This window comes from Dromiciops gliroides, chromosome 1 (assembly GCF_019393635.1).
Source record: "Dromiciops gliroides isolate mDroGli1 chromosome 1, mDroGli1.pri, whole genome shotgun sequence".
Taxonomy (NCBI): Eukaryota; Metazoa; Chordata; class Mammalia; order Microbiotheria; family Microbiotheriidae; genus Dromiciops; species Dromiciops gliroides.
Window position 1 is genome coordinate 61,508,349 of NC_057861.1, and position 19,233 is coordinate 61,527,581.

Sequence of the window (19,233 nt, forward strand, 5' to 3'; positions counted from 1 at the left end):
ATCTGGCCTGACTCATAAGCGAGAACACCTGCAGACAGGAGGGTAGCTTCAAAGTCATTCAAACCAAGGAGGCCACAAGCAGGCTTAGAGGCCTAGGCTGCTCAAGAGCTAAGTCCAGCCTCCCCTCCCTTGCCCAATGGGCACCATCTGGGGTGCCAGCAGCTGCCTCAGAAAGTACAAGGGCTTCTGGATCTGGAGCTAGCCAGTGGGCAGAGAAGAAACTCTCCGTCCCTCCTCATCCAGACAAAAGAGAAGGTGATCACCTTATTCAAAGATGGTTAAAGGGAGATCACTTTATCTCTTCTCTCCTCCCCCACTCCCAAAAAGGCTGGCAGGGTAGGACATACAGAGGTCCTTGCTAATGTACCTTCCATGGTGTGGAAGGATGAGACCCTATCAACAGGATGCCAGCATTCCCCCCCCCCCACTTCCCCACCCCTGTCCCAGCAGTGAGACAGGGAAAACTAAGTTATCCATCCTCCATATTCTCCAAAGGCAGGTACTGAGAACATTAGAAAGATTGAGGTGGAGGGAGGATTAGGTCAATACATGGGATAGGGAGGTAGGGATGGCAGTCATGGGGAAACCCCTTTGTGGTTATGATCAAGAATTCCCTATGGGACAAGGATGGGGCATGAGTCCGTGGCTGGGAATGGGGTCACTCTGCAGCTAGCGAGCCCATGGACCATGGCCAGGGACTCTAGCCCCAGTAGTTTGATCTAGGGTAGGGTTGAGGGACTAGGGGTTATCAACTAGCTCACCAAAGGTGTTTAGTAAAGTCCTTGAACACACTGAAAGAGATTCCCATGAAGCCTACTACTACAGTGGAGAGAGTGAGGGTAAGCAAAGAGGGTATAACTGAGAGTAAGGAGGAGACCTCTCTTTTATTGCCCTTAAAAAGAAGGGAAGCGGGTCAGCTAGGTGGTGCAATGGATAGAGCACTGGCCCTGGATTCAGGAGGACCTGAGTTCAAATCCGACCTCAGACACTTGACACTTACTAGCTGTGTGACCCTGGGCAAGTCACTTCACCCTCATTGCCCTGCAAAAAAAAAAAAGAAAGAAAGAAAGAAAAACAAAAACAAATGAGGGAAGCACAGCCTAATATTAATCAGCATGAGCTGTGTTTCACCTAGGGGAAATATTCATGATGGCTCCAATATTGAGCAAGTATGGTCCCTGGAGCAGGGGAGGCTCAGGCTTCTACCATAACAGCAAGGCAGGTGGCTCTTAGATGGATATATAACCTTCCCTCTCCCCAACACACATATACACACACACACACACACACACACACAGAGATTTTCAAGTAAACCTTTAATCTCTCCAAGGGATGGACAGACCTTGGCACACCGTTAGGTGTACCACATGAAGCCATAGTTAGCGTGGACCCGCTCCTCTTGGGTCCGTAGACTGTACAGCTCACCCAAGGTTGGAGGCACCCATCGGGTAGTATGGAAGACAGACTCACCCACCTAAGAAGAAAGAGCTGTTAGTGTGAGTCCCAAACCTCTGTGAGAGATGAATGGCCCCCAAGCAAGGGCCACCTATATATGTGACTCTACACCTGCCAAACTCAAACAAATGTTACCAGCTCCCAGCCCAAAAGGGATGCCTGGTAGCAGTCTATACCACAGCTGGTGGGTGTTCCTCCTCCCCTGCCTTGCTGAGGGATCCTAACTTGAGCATCTCTGGAACTCTGCTGGACTTGGAGTCAGAGGATCTGAGTCCAAATCCCAGCTGAGCTGTTCACTCCCTGGGTCACCCTAGGCAGTTCATTTTATTCTCTCTGGGCCAATGTTTCTTCACATGTAAAATTGGGGGGCAGTGGGGTGGGGGAATGGAACAGACAAATGACCCCTCAGGTCCTTTCCAGCTCTGAATCTATGATCCTCTAAATCTACTCAGCCCTCAGCCCCACTAACTTCTTCACCTCTCTTCGCTCCTAAAGCTGTTGAGGAAATAAACCCAACTGGGAGTCAGGAGACCTAGTCCTACCACCACTACCACCAAACTTGGAGTATGATCTTTGGCCAATTACTTCTCAGTTTCCTCCACTGTAAAATATTATTAACAGAACAGAATGCCAGGCTGGAGAGCCCTAAGAACACAGTCTGTGTCAGAGCTGGGAGAGCCCTTAGAACCCAGGATGTCAGAGCTAGGAGGGCCCTTAGAACCCAGGATGTCAGCGCTGGGAGGGCCCGTAGAACCCAGGATGTCAGCGCTGGGAGGGCCCTTAGAACCCAGGATGTCAGCGCTGGGAGGGCCCTTAGAACCCAGGATGTCAGCGCTGGGAGGGCCCTTAGAACCCAGGATGTCAGCGCTGGGAGGGCCCTTAGAACCCAGGATGTCAGAGCTGGGAGGGCCCTTAGAACCCAAGATGTCAGAGCTGGGAGGGCCCTTAGAACCCAGGATGTCAGAGCAGGGAGGGATTTTAGAGATCATCTTTTTGGACACCATCATTCTGGGGAAAAAAAGACATTTGGATCCAAAAAGAATAAAGGGTTTGCCCAAGGCCACATAGTTAAATTAGGAGCCTGCTTCTAAGATCCTCCCACTCTGCTTAAAGGAACCAACCTTCCAGCCAGGAACATCTTTCATGATTATAGCCTCCTCCTCCAGGTTCTCTCTCAACATACGCAGCTTCCTTCAGACAAACAGACAACAGTGAAAAGCTACAGCCCCAGACTAACACAGTATTGTTGGTCCCTTAAAATGATCGTGTGTGGGGAAGAAGAGAGAACTGGTAGAGAAAGGGGTGCCTAAACCTGGTCAGCCAGCTTGTTCTTCTACCTGTCCTCTATGGGAAAGATATATTTCCTAAGGGAGGCAAGTGGGCAGTATCTGAATCCCTGTTCTCTGGGAGTCCAGAAGGACAGAAAGAATTTTCTTTGTATTATCCCGCCCCATCCGCATCCACATCCACGTCCACACAGAAGGGAAGAAAAAAGCCAGTAAAATCTGGGAGTATCATGCTAATTGAAATCGAAATCTTAGAAGAGGTCAGATAAATGTAGCCAATCAAAAAGGCAAAATGACTGACAGTGGGCACCGATTCATTCGGAGAAGGAAACAAAAGAGAAATCCCAGTGTCAAGTCCACTCCTTACAATAACCTTCTCTCAGCTGTAGTGAGGGCACCACACATCTGGGTCTTCTCTCCTTCCAGAATCCTCCCACAGTCCTAGAAGGGCCCCCTTGCCCACCCCCACTCCCTCATCAGTGGGCCTCCTCTGCCTGCTGAAGCCTTCTCCTAACCCCACTTCAGGGATTCCTACCTCCGATCCTCCTCTGCCTGCAACAGTGGCATCAATGCAATTCGGGCTTCCAAGTCTTCAATCAGCCAACGTCTAGAACAAACACAAACAGAGGTAGATGCTAAGGGCTGCCTGATGTCTCCCAATAGAAGTATGGCCTCATGTGAGGCCTCAGTCCTGGGAGCATGGAGACACCCCACCCCCACCCCACTACAACCCCCCACCCCCCTCACAAGAAGTGATGTCACTTAGACCAATAACCAGGAAGTTAGCTAGAAGTCAATTACAACAAATCTGGAATGACGGAGTACTCATTCCAAGAGACTGTAAAATGATGAGGTCAAAATAGATAATCTCTGAAATTCCTCCTAGCTCTGCCAGGCTACTGATCTATGTTTCAAAGTCCCTTCCAATTTGTCCCGAGAGAGGCAACAAAGTGAGCTCTCTCCCTACTTTCTCCACTTGGAGGTTTTCATTTTCCCCAGTCTCTCACTGCTGATTCCTTAAGCCCTGAGGCTAAACAATGCTAAATGCTCATGTGAGTGAGTGCTCATGGTCCTGTCATGGGCATAGTTCCAGGCCCAGCACAACCTATCAATTAAATAAGTGGGACGGTCATGGGTGATGATTCAGAGAGACAGGCTTACTGCAGAGGCCAGCTGATAAATGCTCAAAAAATATGAACAGATAGTTTTTAGAGAAAGAATTCCAAGTTATCTAGCAATAGCCATATAAAAATGTCCTAAATCACTAATAATCAGAGAAATTCAAATTAAAACAAGGTTCCACCTCACACCTATGAGAGTTGCAAAGTTCACAAAAAAAGAAAATGAAAAATGCTGGAAGCACTATGGGAAACAGGTACATTAATGGGAAACAGGTCCATTAATAATAGTGTTAAAAAAATAAAAATAAAAATAAAAAAAATAATAGAGTGTTGATGGAGCTGTCAACTGGCTCAGGCATTCCAAAAAGAAATTTGGAACACTGCCCAAAAAGTTATCTAACTATAAATATACCCTTTGACCTAGCAATACCACTACTAGGCCTATATGTGAATAAGATTAAAAAAAATTTTTTTAATTAAAAAAAAAAAAACGGGAAAAGGACCATAGATGCAAAAAAGATGACACAGTGGATAGAATGCCAGGCCTGGAGTCAGGAAGAGCTAAGTTCAAATTTGGCCTCCAACACTTACTAGCTGTGTGACCCTGGGCAAGTCACATAACCTGTTTTGCCTCAGTGTCCCCTTTTTTTAAAATGGGGATAATAATAAACCTACCTCCCAGGTAATTGTAAAACACATTTTTGGCACAGTGGCCTAACCACTGTTATGTATATAATTCAAGGAGGCCCCCCCAAAAGGGAAAGTTCCCATAAATACAAAAATGTTTAGCAACCTAAGTAAAATTTTAAAATAAATTTTATACACTTTTTGTCTTTATATCACCTACGTTTTCACTGTCTTCTTCCCCCTCACTCCTTCCAATAAAAGAGGAAGGAAAAAGTTCACTAAAACCAGCATATCAAAAAATTCTGACATTATCTATAGATTCCACATCCATGGACCACTACATTCTACAAACGATTCAAGCAAAGTATCTTCTCATATCTCTTCTTTAAAACCAAACTTGTTCTTACTACTTCACAACATTCTGTTCCAATTATTTTGTGGCGGTTGTTCTATGTACATTGTTGGAATCATTGTGTATATGGTTTTCCTGGCTCTAACTTCACTCTGCATGAGTTCATCTAAGACTTTCCATGTTCCTTCATATTCATCATGTCCACTACTTCTTAATAGTCTATTACATTCACATACCACAATTTTGTTTGGTCATTCTGCAATCGATGGGCTTCTACTTTGTTTCCAGTTCTTTGCTTTCACTAAAAGTGCAGCTATATAAATATTTTTATATTTATAGGACCTTTCTTTTTGTTAATGACCTCCTTGGAGAATGTCTAGCACTGAAATCTCTAGGTCAAAGATATGGACTTTTAGTCACTTTGTTCACATAATTCCAATCTGCTTTCCAGAACAGTCATACAAAATCAACTCCATCAACAATGCATTAGAGGGGGCAGCTAGGGAGCACAGTGGATAAAGCACCAGCCCTGGATTCAGGAGGACCTGAGTTCAAGTCTGGCCTCAGACTTACTAGCTGTGTGACCCTGGGCAAGTCACTTGACTCCCACTGCCTTGCAAAAATTAAAAAACAAAAACAAAAAATAATGCATTAGAGTACCTGTCTTCCCACAAACTTCAACACTGACTATTCCCATCACTTGCCATTTTTACCAATTCGTATATAATTTTTTTGTAATAGCAAAGAAGTGGAAGGAAAACAGGTGCCCATCAACTAGGTAATGGCTAAATTGTAGTAGTGTACAAATGTAGTAGAGCACTATAACACCATAAAAAATGACAACTATAAAGAATTCAAAGAAACTTGGGAAGATTTCTATGAATTGACATGGAGCAAAATAAACAGAACCAAGAAGATAATTCATATGACTATAATAATGTAAAGAAAAATAAGAATGAAAAACGAATACAGTGTTAAACCATGATTTCAGAAGATGGGGATAAAAGAACATTCCTCTTGTCTCTCACAAGAGGTGGTAAGACTATGGAATAAAGCACACATTTTCAGACATGGCCAATGTGTTGATTTGTGTTGCTTGACTAAACTCATTTACTCCAGAGTATTCTGCTGAGTGGAAAAAATTCGTTGAGAAGTAACAATGTCAAAACAGAGATTGATAAAATATTTCAAAAGGAAAAAACCCTATAGCAGACATCTTCAATGTCACATCACTGACATGTGCAGAGAACTAAATCCTACCGTGTTTATTGCTTGTTAATTATTAAAAAGTATTTGATTTAGTAGAGCAAAATGCAGCCTCCTGGGCTCTTCAACAAAGATGTTTCCTATGCATATGTTTAGCTATTTGGCTATTATTCTTTCATAGATATAGAAGATATGACTTTGTTCAATGACCCTCTGATTGATGTGATAACATAAAACAAGATGTACGCTCAAAGGTCTTTGCCATTGTTATAGAAAATATCTAGGGGCAAGCTGGTGGCACAGTGGATAGAGCACTGGCCCTGGAGTCAGGAGGACCTGAGTTCAAATCCGGCCTCAGACACTTAACACTTACTAGTTGTGTGACCCTGGGCAAGTCACTTAACCCCAATTGCCTCACAAAAGAAGAAAAAAAAAAGAAAATATCTAGCATAGTCTGACTGATAGATGTTCTCCAGGTGCTTTTCTTTGCAGACATTGAGGACTTGATACAGTTAGCATATACACTGCAGTCTTATAAATGAAATTCAGTCACCTACAAGAATTCAGTCTAACAACCCATACGGGAAAAACAAGTGGCTGAAGAATGCTCATAGGTCAGATACACAATTAAGATAGCAAGCCCAGATATCTTGGGCATACACTGGAGACAGATGATGGTCTAGATCCAGAATTACACAGGAAAAAGAAAGCCGACTTAATTGTATTTGGGAAATTCCACAATCTCTTGGGGGAAGAGTCAACATAATCAATCTGCCCATTAGAGGCAGGTTGAGAACCAGGCAGGATCTTGCCACATTGATCTTTCAAAGGCAGACACTATTATTGGCATGAGGAGCATCATTAAACAGAAGCAGCTGCCCTGTCCTTAGTTAAAGGGATCATCACATGCCACAGTGCCAATGACAACCCCTCTGACTGTTACTGTGCCTGACACAAAACAGCATCATAGCCCCTATTGTCTAGATTAATGATGAATCCAGTCCTCCAGCTTTAACTTTCCCATAGGGCATTAACTTGTCAGAGGGTTTATGATTATCTCTAACGGGCAATAACATGCCTCACAAACAGCTGGAGGCCATGGGAGGTAGCAGCAAAATTCTTCTAATAGTCCTGACCCCAGAGTGAAGCTTTAACTGTCTGGCTCTGTTCTCTCCAGACCCTGGACCACTCAGCCAGGAGTCTCTCCCTATAAATCAGTATAAATAAAGATCCTTTCCATCCCAACCCTCAAGTCTCTTGCACAATCCAACCATTTGGTCCACTGGGAGGAACTGCCATGCTTTGGTGGATTCCCTATCATTGGATTAATGCTTCTCTCCTAGCAGAACTATCAGTAAAGGAGACAAAATGGCATTCCTCAAACACCTAGTCTTTATAGGCAGGAGCCCACTGGGCTAGCAAAAGAGGCAAAGAATTGGGGGTGGGACAAGGGACGTGACATAGAATATACCATTTCCATTTAAAAACAGAACCCTCCTACATGCTACACATCTTATCAAAGAGACCACCTTGCATCACCCAACTCGTAATGGGCAATGGGTAACTCTAGATGATGGGTGATGATATGGCCCCCACATTATCCAATAAGTAGCAACAACTAGGGGTTTCCTCAGATGACAAGGAAGCCACACCAATGGTTCAAGCCTTAATCCTCCAAGACCAACTCAATCCCAAGGGTGGCCTTTTGGCCTCTTCAAAAGGAACCAACCCAGCCTACGTAAAGCAGATACCACTCCTACCACACACATTTCTACCAGAGGAATTTTGTTTCGGATCCTATGAAACAGGAAAAACAATTCCTGGTAATAATTATGTCCCAAAGCAAACAAAATTAGAAAGAATATCACTGACTGTTAAATGTCATGTTCACATCAGCTAGAAGAAAGAAATTCACTGTTTTCAATGTAAGTCACAGGCAGATTCTATCTTGCAATGTGAGCGGCTGATGCTCACTAGGATACAAAGTACCTAGAGCCTGTCTTAACAAGCCTGTCTGTGTATCCAGGGGTTGCTCCAGACCGCTATCAGGAGACCACATACAACAAGCTTGCTCCCCAGTGTAGGCACAGGCTGCCAGAGTCACCCCCATTTCTAGGTCTGTTCCTTGTTTCAGGAGGATACACTCAGAGAGAAAGAGTAGCTGGAGCCTAGGCCCAGAAGCAGCAAATAAATGGCCTGGGACCATAGGTGGAGAAACCAAATTTAACCTCCTAAGTGGAAGGGTCCTCAGAGATCATCTACTCCAACCTTCCTCAGTTTTATGGGGAAAAAAATTTTTGAGGTGGAGAGGGAAAACAATTTATCCAATGTCACATACAGGAGGATTGGGCAGAGAAGGGACAGTTGGAAACCTCAGGGAGGGAGGAGAGGAACAGAGAGAAACTGCAGGTAGCATCTGAAGTCAGTGAACAGAAGATAGCTGAGGGCCTGGAAAGGTATCAAACCTGTGGTCTCAGCCTCAACAACATTTCAGCAGTCAGATCGTGATGTGTGCCAGTCACAGTGGATTAACAAATGACTCCTACCAGACAAATTCCCAAGCATGCTGTATAACCTGGACAGGCAAAGGACAAGGACCGTACCTCCGTTCTCGGTTCCACTTCATCATACTCCAGTGGCCAAACAACATCGCCCCAATGCCAATGGCAAACATGCTATAGCCTGGAAGGGAAAAGAGAGGGAGGAAATGGCACAGATTCTGGTCTTCATAGTAGAGTCCAAGGCAGGCAGGCAGATATTTCTGTTGATATGCCTTTGGCTAGGACAGGAGGAAGGTATCTTAGAATCACAGTGTCAAGGCAGAAGGGCCCTTAGAACATAGAAAATAATGTCAGAGGGAAACAAGACTTTAGTATACAAGGGGCCTTAGAACATCACAGAATATAAATGTCAGAGTGGGACATCACTGACACTTAAAGGTTACAAAATTATTTCAACACATTACCTTTCATTTGATCCTCATAACTCTCAGTACGGATAGTGGATTTTTTTTGGTCTAGACTTCATCAGAATAGAAAATTCCCAGTTCATAAAATTCCCTCAACTGAAGCAAATTAGCAATTCTTTTTTATTTTAAGATGCCGGAGGCATTAAGAAGTTGAGTAAATTGCCTTATTCATACTAAAACTGTTAAAATTTGTCAGAGGCAGGACTTGAACCCAGGTCTTGCTGACCCCACCCCTACCCTCCCCCAATCCCACCCACCCACCCCCTCCCCCATGTCACCGGCTAAGTATATTTACCACACCATGCACTTGGCAGCTGAGTGGTGAAACAGACAAATCAGTGAGCCAAGGAGTTCAGTCTGGCCTCAGATATGTCCTAGCATTTCTAGGCAAGACACAACCTATGTCTGCCTCAGTTTCCACAACTATAAAATGGGGACAATAACAGCACCTGCCTCGGAGGGTTGTTGTGAGAATCAAATGAGATAATATTTGTACAGCACCTGGCACAGGAGATGCTACATTTAACTATTTATTGTGACCATCATCACCACCACTCTTATGATAAGCTGTCCTCCATGCCTGGAATGCACTCCCACCTCACCTCTGTCTCTAGCAAACACCTTCTACATGAAGCTTTTCCCAATCTCACCAGCTTCTAGTGCCCTCCACCCAAAGCACAATTTTTATGTCCATCATCTCCCCCAACAAACTCTAGGGTCTTTAGAGGCAGGAGCAGTTTCTTTTTTCCTTTTTTCTTTTTTTTTTTTTCCGCCTTGGTATCCCCAGGGCCTAGTAGCACCATACCTCCAAACTGAGAAAAGCACTTAATACATGTCTGGACTTTGTTACTGGTTGGTTGTTTGGTACGGGTCTCCCTCCTGGGTCGATGCCAACACTGATCAGAATAGGAGCATTAAACAACTAGCTCTGTTTTTCCCAACCTGGGGCAATTCACCCCTCCTTAAGCAGCCCTCTCCTTCTAGGCTATTTCTCATTGCCTCTAACCTTAGCACAAACACCCAAAGGGCTTCAGCCCTACAGCAGCTCAGAACTAAGGGCCTAGATGGTGGCACCAGCCTCAGCCTCAACCTTGGGGCTGCAAGGTTCCCCAAGAGAAGAGGTCACTGGCAAGCACCACTATGTGGACTAACTGATCCCTAGTTAACAGATGAGGAAATAAGTTGGGGGAGGGAGGTTAGAAAGCTGGGCACTGTAGGTGAAGGACAAGGTGAAAACAAATGCATAGAAATAGCTCAACTTCCCTCCAAGTGGATAGCAACCCATTAATAACACTCATAACTTTGCTTCTGGTCATTCAAACAGGTTTGAATCCCTGCCCAAATGTGCTTAACCCTTATCTCTCCATTCTGTCCACAAGAAGTGGACATTTGTCAAAAGCTTCACTGGGAGCTGGGCTCATATACTATGTTTGCAGTGTTCCCTCAACCTACCAGGTTAGTAAATTCATCCAAAAAGGAAACTAAGTTGGGGTTGGTTTGGTTGCAGTGGTTGTTTTCCTTGCTGCCTAATTCTTTCTTTTTCAGTAATAAGCTTGGCTGGTAACTTTGGTTTTTACATCACAATCATCTCCACCCAAACCCCACCCACCCTCCTAAAAAGCCCTTCCTCCTAACAAAATGATCAAAACCAATAGCAATTGCACCAAAACGGGACTTGTTCTAGATCAAACCAAACTGACTTTTTAGTGATCACCATCACTTACTGTTCTAAATACTTAAAAAGCTACTCTAGAATTCTGCCAGGAATAGAGGTCAACTTGCCTGAGCTACTATAGGATAGGATAAAGAGCCCACACTCCTCTTTTCTGAAAATCTGGCTGCCCATCTCTAGTCCTGACTTTGCTCTCCTATTGCCACAAATTCTACACAAATCCTGACAGCACCTCAGCCATCACCTATCTACCACATGGGTCACTGCCCTGGGATCTTGTTTTTCCAGGCCTGGTGACATGAACGCATTAAGGACACCTAGGTACTCTCTCAGCACACACCTCCTTATCTTGGGCTTCAAGGGCATTAGCCATTTGGGGGCTATACTTCCTAATCCAGAAATCACTCTCCTTCCTACAAAAGTCTGCTTGTTCAGCCTTATTTTCATAGTTCGATCCACCCGAAAAAGCTTTGTTTTTGGCCTTGGTGCTCCTAATATTATTATTATAGGAGTGTGCCCTTTTATATTCATCCTAATTCAGCGGTGTCAAACTCAAAGAGATCATCCCTGCAGGCCACAAGTTAGCCCAATCTACTGTACTGCATTATTATGCATTTTGTTAAACATTTCTCAATTACATTTTAATCTGGTTCAGGCTACACTAGAGTTTTGTGTTTGACACGTGTCCTAAGCAACCCGGACCTTATTTCCTCCTCTACACTTTTTAAACATAAATGATTTGATGAGTTCTGTGTCCTGAAATCCACCTACTTATACTATCATGTACTGACACCACTTCATCTTGTCCACAATGACAGCACAAAGAGACACTTTGCTGAAAGAATCTATGCATTCATCTCTTTCAAAATTGACCTCCAGGGAGACCCCAAGCAGTAGGCAGATGTGGGAGGCAATGTAGAGTCAGGAAGGCCTGGGTTGGAATCCCACCTCTGACACTTCCTGGCTACCTTGGAGAACTGAGGATAAGTCACTTCACTTCCCTCAGTCTCTTCTTCAGCAAGATAAGGATAATAATATCCAAAACGATATCATAACAGCATTATGGGGATCAAGCAAGATAACGGTCATTTTTTTAAAGCCTAAAAAAACTGCTCCCCCAAGATGGCTTTTTTAAAAAGTCCTTCTGTGAATGACTTAACTATTCTCAACAATACAATGATCCAAGACAATCCCAAAGGACTACTGATGAAACATACCACCTCCAAAGACAGAACTGATATTGATGGAACACAGACTGAAGAGTGCTATTTTTCACTTTCTTTCATTTTTTTTATTCGAGTTTTCTTATACAAAATGACTACTATGGTCATGTTTTACATAATTGCACATGTATAACCCATATCTGACGGCTTAGCACCTCAGGGAGGGGGGAAGGGAGGGAGGGAAGGAGAATAAAAATTAGAACCCAAAACTATAAATAAAAATGTTTATTACTTTAAAAAAAAGTCCTTTTCTTCCTCATAGGAATTGTTCACTTATGTCACTCTAACTTCTTTCTTCATTTTCATGCCTCTTGAACTGACTGTTCCTGTAAAGTTTATGCTACAGAACCCTAGCTACATATCCTAACTACCTTTCCTCTGAATGCTTTGAAAACTCATTGGGGGCAGCTGGGTGGTGCAGTGGATAGAGCACCAGCCCTGGAGTCAGGAGGACCTGAGTTCAAATCCAACCTCAGACACCTGACACTTACTAGCTGTGTGGCCCTGGGCAAGTCACTTAACCCCCGTTGCCCCACAAAAAACCAAACCAAAAAAATGAATGTTAAGAAAAGCTACTCATCCAAAATCTAAGGTGTGAATCAGACTATACCTCCTTTTTCTATTTCTAGCACATATTCTGATTTGGAGTAGTCATTTCCTATTGGATTTTGGGAGGACCTGAGTTGAAATCTCACCTCTGAAACTTACTAGCTGTGTTATCCTGGGGCAAGTCACTTAACCCCAATTGCATTAAACATCTGGGGCCATCTCCAGTCATCCTGATATATATCTTGCCACTGAACCCAGATGGCTCTGGAGGAGAGGGTGAGGTTGGTGACCTCACACAGTACTCCCTCACTTCAAGCCAATTCACTGCAAGTCATAAAAACATATAACAAGGCATACAAAGTAATTTAAGGGAAGAGAGATGGAGTAAGGGGGAAGATCAGCAAAGCCTTCTTGTAGCAGGAGGTAGCACTTGAGCTGAGCTCTAAAGGGTGAAGCTCAGCATTCTAAGAGTAAAATTTAATAATGTATTAAGAGCCGACTATATGGGAGGCACTGTGTTAAGCCCTGAGTATACAGGGACCCCCCGAGGATATAGTGGACCCACTGCTCCTTCCCCCCTAAACTCCACAGATGTCCCCCTTGTGGTGGGGGAAGGAGGGGGAGGATATCAGCATTTATACAGCACCTATTGTGTGCCAAGCATTGTGCTAAGCACTTGTTACTGATCCTCCTCACAAACCCTGTGAGACTTGCTATCACCCACATTTTACAGTTAGAGCAAACAAAGTTAAGAGACTTGCCCCAGATTACACAGCAATAAATGTCTGAGGCCAAATTCGAACTCAGGTCTTCATGGCTCCAGGCCTAGTGCCCCATCCCACTGCACCACAGAGATGGACACAGGCCCTTCACTACACAGCTCTATACCTAAGTTTTGTAGCTATACAGATCTCTAAAGTTCTCTTTTCTAGCTGATTGCCTATGAATGTCTTTAGACACTGACCCTTCCCTCAAGAACCTTATAGCTCTCTTCACTTTCGAAATCAAACTATTTGAAAAAGTGATATTCCTTGCCTCCGGTTCCACATCACAAAACTGCCCACTGGACTGACTGAACTTTTCTGAAGTGGGTGTTCTACAGGCATCAACAAGCCCCGAAGAGCACTCACTCATTCACTTCTGCCCAAGCCCACTTGAACTTACCTATTACTACGTAGGGTACCACTGTTTCAATCATACAGGCTTTGAAACTTCAGTGTCATCCTTGTCCTCACTCACCCCACAGAGCCAATCAGCTGCCAAACCCTGTCATTTCTTTCTCCATAACATCTCTCAGATAGGCCTCCTCTGTCTATTCATACAATTACCATCACAGTTCAAGTTCTCATCACCTCTCACCTAGATTATTGCAATAAGTGCCTCCTAACCGGTCTCCTTCCCTGAGTGTCTCTGTACTCGAACTACAGCTGCCAAAATTATTTTTCTCAAGTCCAAGTCTGACTGGGGCATACAATCCTCTCTGTGTGTGTGTGTGTGTATATACACACACACACACACACACACACACACACACACTCTTTCTTTCACCCCCCTCCTTCCCCCCAGCCCCACCACTGAACATTTCTTTCTTTCTTTTTTTTTTTTTTTGGTGAGGCAATTGGGGTTAAGTGACTTGCCCAGGGTCACACAGCTAGTAAGTGTTAAGTGTCTGAGGTTGGATTTGAACTCAGATCCTCCTGAATCCAGGGCCAGTGCTTTATTCACTATGCCACCCAGCTGCCCTGAACATTTCTATCTAGCATTTAAAGCTTGTCACAACCAGGACCTATCTGACCCTTCTTAAATATTAAGTATAAGTATACTTGATGGGGCAGCTGGGTGGCACAGTGGATAGAGCACCAGCCCTGGAGTCAGAGGAGGACCTGAGTTCAAATCCAACCTCAGATACTTAACACTTAATAGCTATGTGACCCTGGGCAAGTCACTTAACCCCAATTGCCAAAAAAAAAAGTATACTTGATGTTCTACTCAAATTAGTCTAAGAAAAGACCACCAGATTTAACACTCAGATCATTGGTGACTTTAGAGAGATGTCTGGAGTCAAGAAGGCCAAAATTAAAAGGCATGAGGAGTGGGAGAGGAGAACAGAGGCACCTGGTTTAGATGGCTTTTTTAGGAACTCTAGCTGAGATGGGGAAGAGAAATACAAGACTATATAGCTAATTGGTATGGTAGAGCCAAGTGAAGATTTTCTAAGAATGGAAGAGACCTGGGCACAGGTATTGGGGAAGTAGTTTAAAGGTAGTAGTCAAAAGAAAGAGAGAGGAGGCTGTCAAATGAGAAGGCAATTAGCTGGAAGGCAAAGGATGAAAACAAGGGAATATGTGGAGGTTAAGCCTTGGAAAAAAGAAGCCACCTCATTATCAGAGACTAGAGGAAAGGAAAAGAGGATAGGGGATAATGTCATGAGGCTTTAAGAGGGGATGGAGAAGAGGAGAAGGAACTCACAGGAAATGGCCTCAATTTTCTGAGTAAAGAAAAAGGCAAGGTTGTCATCTGAGAGGAGGTGAGGAAGGTCTGGGAGGCCTGAGCAGAGAAGACTGGCTGTAACTTCAATGAGAATTGTGAAAGGAAATTAATGAGCAAGAAATAAAAAGGACTGGGGCAGCTAGGTGGCGAAGTGGATAGAGCACTGGCCCTGGAGTCAGGAGGACCTGAGTTCAAATCTGGCCTCAGACACTTAACACTTACTAGCTGTGTGACCCTGGGCAAGTCACTTAACCCCAATTGACTAAAAAAAAAAAGAATTACTGATTTTTCCTGTTGTTACAGCCAATAGCAACAGTGTTAATATAGTGCTTTAAGGTTTTCAAATCACTTTACAAATAGTATCTCATTTTATCTTCACAATAACAGGTGAGGAAACTTAAGACTGATAGGTTAAGGTACTTGGCTCAGGGTTCATAAAACTAAATGTCTGAGGTGGGATCTGAATTCGGGGCTTTCTGATTCCAGGTCCACTGCTCTATCCACTACACCACCCTGAACATGCCTGATGCTTATCTTCCTATAGTCCCCTACTAGCCATATTTCCTATATTGGCTAGCTAGCTAGGCAGATACACACATGCAGTCCTCTTCAATGACTAGTAGTAGATAGAGTGAAAGGAAAAATCCAACATAATACCTCACAGGAATAGGTCTTAAGCTGAGCATTAACGAATGCCAATGTCCTACAAAGTATAAACAAAAATTTATAAACTAAAAAAGGCAGTGGATTCAGAGACAGAATAGTTGTGTGACCTTGAGAATATATATTCCACTCTCTAGGCCAGGGCTTCCTAAACTTTTTCAATTCGAGACCCCTTTTTGCCCGAGCAATCTTTACGGGTACATAGGTATAGAAAATAGGTATACCTAACCTTTTCCTGTTGCCAAATTTTTCAAGACACCCCCCCCCCGTTCAGCTAAGGGACCCTATATGGGGTCAACACCCACAGTTTTAAGAAGCTTTGCTCTAAGCCTCAGTTTCCTCACCTCCCCAGGCGTCTGACCAAATGACCTCTGAGATACTTTCCCACCTTTAAAAGTCTAACTATAGACCACAGAATGATCTGCGATCTCCTTCCCACTCCCATTTCTGCTTAAAGCCGTCTTGTTCAGAGGTACAAGACTCTAGGCAAAAAATATATGTACAAAAGTTTTCCAAAAATATAACTCCACCCCTAGCCAAAATCCCATTACACCTCTACTTTAAAACCTGGGACTCGTTCATCTGTATGTTCTAGGGACCCTCCTAGCTCTGACACTAAGTCCTAAGTTCTCTCCTAGCTGGGCCATTGAGTGCTCTAAAGATTTTAAGCTTTGCGGGTTGAAGAATGGGGAGGCACTAGAGGACTCTGGTCCCCGGGGGTGAAAGGGAGGGTGCCACGGTCAGTGGTAGTTGCTGGACGTCTCTTTGGGGCATTGCAACCTTGGGGTGTCCGTGGTGCGGGTAATTCAAGGCAAAGAACAACCCGCAATCTTCGGCACCCATGCGCCCGGGGCCGTCGGGGTCACCACCCTCCCGCCGCCTTCCTCCTCCCTCCTCCCCATGCTTAGAGCCGCCTGGCCGCCAAAGTTCATCCGTTAAGTGGCCGGAATGCTCGAGCGGGCAAGAGAGCGCGGCGAAGTCCTCAGGAGCAGCCCGGGAAGAGCTCGCCCTCGCCCCGCCTCCCCCACGAAACACTGACCCGATATTCCCCGGCGGGGCAGGTTCCGCTTGTAATCGATGGGACCATAGCCCCCTGGCGGGGGCATGTCCTGCTTCACCTTGGATGCCGCCATCTTGCAGGCCCAAGGCACTTCCGACAGCAGAAACCTAGAAGAAAGGATGCGGAAATAGCGTCAAGGGGCGCGAGCACGTTCCGCCATCTAAAGAGTGGCGGAAGCTACTGTAGAAGCGGTTCTTAAAGGAAACGACACTCCATTTAGGTGACGCGAGGGTAGCACTAGGAATACACCCTTCGGCACCTTTCCTGCACTCTCGGGAGGAAAAAAAGGCTGCCTGGCAATACTAGTTACATCTGCCACTTATTTAGCTTTTTAAAAGTTTGCAAAGCACTTGTATCTGATTTAGTTAACTGGGTTAGGGGTTTTAAGTGATGCCCAAGAACATCCTGGGAGTTCCACCAACGTTCCAGTTCCAGTTCCAAACGAGCACCATCGTTGACCTTGACCCCCACTTGGCAAGTTTTACTTGCCCTCAGTTTCCTCATCTGTAAAACAAGGGGTTGGACTAGCCAGCTGGCCTTGCTAAGATTACTCTCCAGCTCCGAACTGGCTTTTAAAGCTCAAGATCCAGCACCTCTCGCCCCATCGCTTGCATCGCCCCCGGGGGGGGGGGGAAGGGGAGGGGGAAGGGTGCCGCCTCAGAATTACCTTGCCTGGGAGAGAGAGTGAAGCAGGGGAGGGATGACAGTCCCCAACACCCCCTCGGAGCCCCAATTTATCAGTGGGACCCAGCCTCACTTACGTCCAATTAGGCTCCGGATCTGGGCGTCTTGCCATCCCTTCCTTACCCAACAGCATCTCTATCTCCCCAGGTGCGCCCCCTCCACCCACGTCACAAACCGAACCCCGGCGCGCAGAACCAGGAAACCTGTGGCAGCCTCTCTGGGGCCCATGACGCCCCCAGTCACTTCACAAGGCGGAAATTGTTACCTGGGCGATAAAGGGCGGCGGGAGGCCCCGGGGCAGGAGTGGGCACATGGGGGTCAAGGTCTGTGGGTGCCAAGCGCCATGGGTTAAGCCCCAAATCGAAATTCGGAAAACCCTCCCGACGCTCTCGCCCCGTCCATCATGTCTGGAGACAAACTCTTGAATGAGCTGGGCTACAAGCTGGGCCGCACCATCGGGGAGGGGAGCTACTCCAAGGTTAAGGTGGCCACCTCCAAGAAGTACAAGGGCACGGTGGCCATCAAGGTGGTGGACCGGCGGCGAGCCCCTCCGGACTTTGTCAACAAGTTCCTGCCCCGGGAGCTATCCATCCTGCGCGGCATCCGCCACCCGCACATCGTGCACGTCTTCGAGTTCATCGAAGTGTGCAATGGAAAGCTGTACATCGTCATGGAGGCCGCCGGCACCGACCTACTGCAGGTGGTGCAGCGCAGCGGGCACATCCCGTGCGCCCAAGCGCGCGAGCTTTTCGGCCAAATCGTGGGCGCCGTGCGCTACCTGCATGATCACCACCTGGTGCACCGCGACCTCAAATGCGAGAACGTGCTGCTGAGCCCCGATGAGCGGCGCATCAAGCTCACCGACTTCGGCTTCGGTCGCCAGGCGCACGGCTACCCGGACCTCAGCACCACCTACTGCGGCTCTGCCGCCTACGCGTCGCCCGAGGTTCTCCTGGGCATTCCCTACGACCCCAAGAAGTACGACGTGTGGAGCCTGGGCGTCGTACTCTACGTCATGGTCACCGGCTGCATGCCCTTCGACGACTCGGACATCGCGGGCCTGCCCCGCCGCCAGAAGCGCGGCGTCCTCTACCCCAACGGCCTCGAGCTGGCCGAGCGCTGTAAGGCGCTCATCGCCGAGCTGCTGCAGTTCAGCCCGTCCGCGCGACCCTCCGCCGGCCAGGTTGCCCGCAACAGCTGGCTGCGCGGCGAGGCTTGCTAGCGCCCACCCTCGCGGGGCCCCCCAATCTCCTCCTCTCCTCTTCCCAGGCTACCTGACCCTCACCCCCGACCCCGCGTAGGGGGAGCGGCACGAGGGCGCACGGCGCCCAGGGGGAGAGGAACAGGAAACTCTCCTGACCTCATCCCCTCCACCCCTTTTCTCCTTTCTCTCCCGCCCCCCCAGTCTAGGGGCGTGCGATAGGGGACCGTCCCTCCCCCCCCCACGGGATCCGGCGGTAATGGGGGGTTGGGGGTGGGCGAGGGGTGGGTTTAGAAAGGGGCATGACCAAGATGCTAGGGACAGAGCGAGGAAAAAAAAATAAAAAAGAGGGTCCAGCCGCGCAGGGAGCCCGGAGGAAATAAAAGTGTCATCACCACGCCGGGCAGGAGGGAGACGCCAAAGTCCGCAGAGCCCCTACTCAAAAGTGGAGCGCAGTCATGAGACCTCGAGGCGTCCCCCTGTTGGCCGAGATCGGCGCTGGTCCTCCCTCCACCCTGCTGGACCCGACAATAAACTCGCTCTCTTGCTGGCAACCCGAGTATGGTCACTGGAGTGGAAAAGGGGCGGGGGAGGGAACACGTTCGGGGGAAGCGGGGCAGGGGCAGAAGCAACTTTTGCCGCCCCACCCCCTTCCCTCTCTGTCCGCCTTTCTGCC

The 19,233-nt window shown here is 46.5% G+C and overlaps 2 protein-coding genes across 2 annotated transcripts; one reads left to right on the top strand and one right to left on the bottom strand.

Annotated features, from left to right (window-relative positions):
- Positions 1–1,301: 1,301 nt before the first annotated feature.
- Positions 1,302–16,779, bottom strand: NDUFA13 (NADH:ubiquinone oxidoreductase subunit A13). Its single transcript, XM_043991578.1, has 5 exons — positions 16,652–16,779; positions 8,651–8,729; positions 3,277–3,348; positions 2,577–2,646; positions 1,302–1,474 (listed from the first exon to the last, which is right to left on the bottom strand). Exons 1-5 carry the CDS (start codon positions 16,743–16,745, stop codon positions 1,355–1,357), a joined length of 435 nt encoding a protein of 144 aa, XP_043847513.1. The 5' UTR covers positions 16,746–16,779; the 3' UTR covers positions 1,302–1,354.
- Positions 16,780–17,625: 846 nt separating this feature from the next.
- Positions 17,626–18,943, top strand: TSSK6 (testis specific serine kinase 6). Its single transcript, XM_043991495.1, has one exon. It carries the CDS (start codon positions 17,760–17,762, stop codon positions 18,576–18,578), a length of 819 nt encoding a protein of 272 aa, XP_043847430.1. The 5' UTR covers positions 17,626–17,759; the 3' UTR covers positions 18,579–18,943.
- Positions 18,944–19,233: the final 290 nt, after the last annotated feature.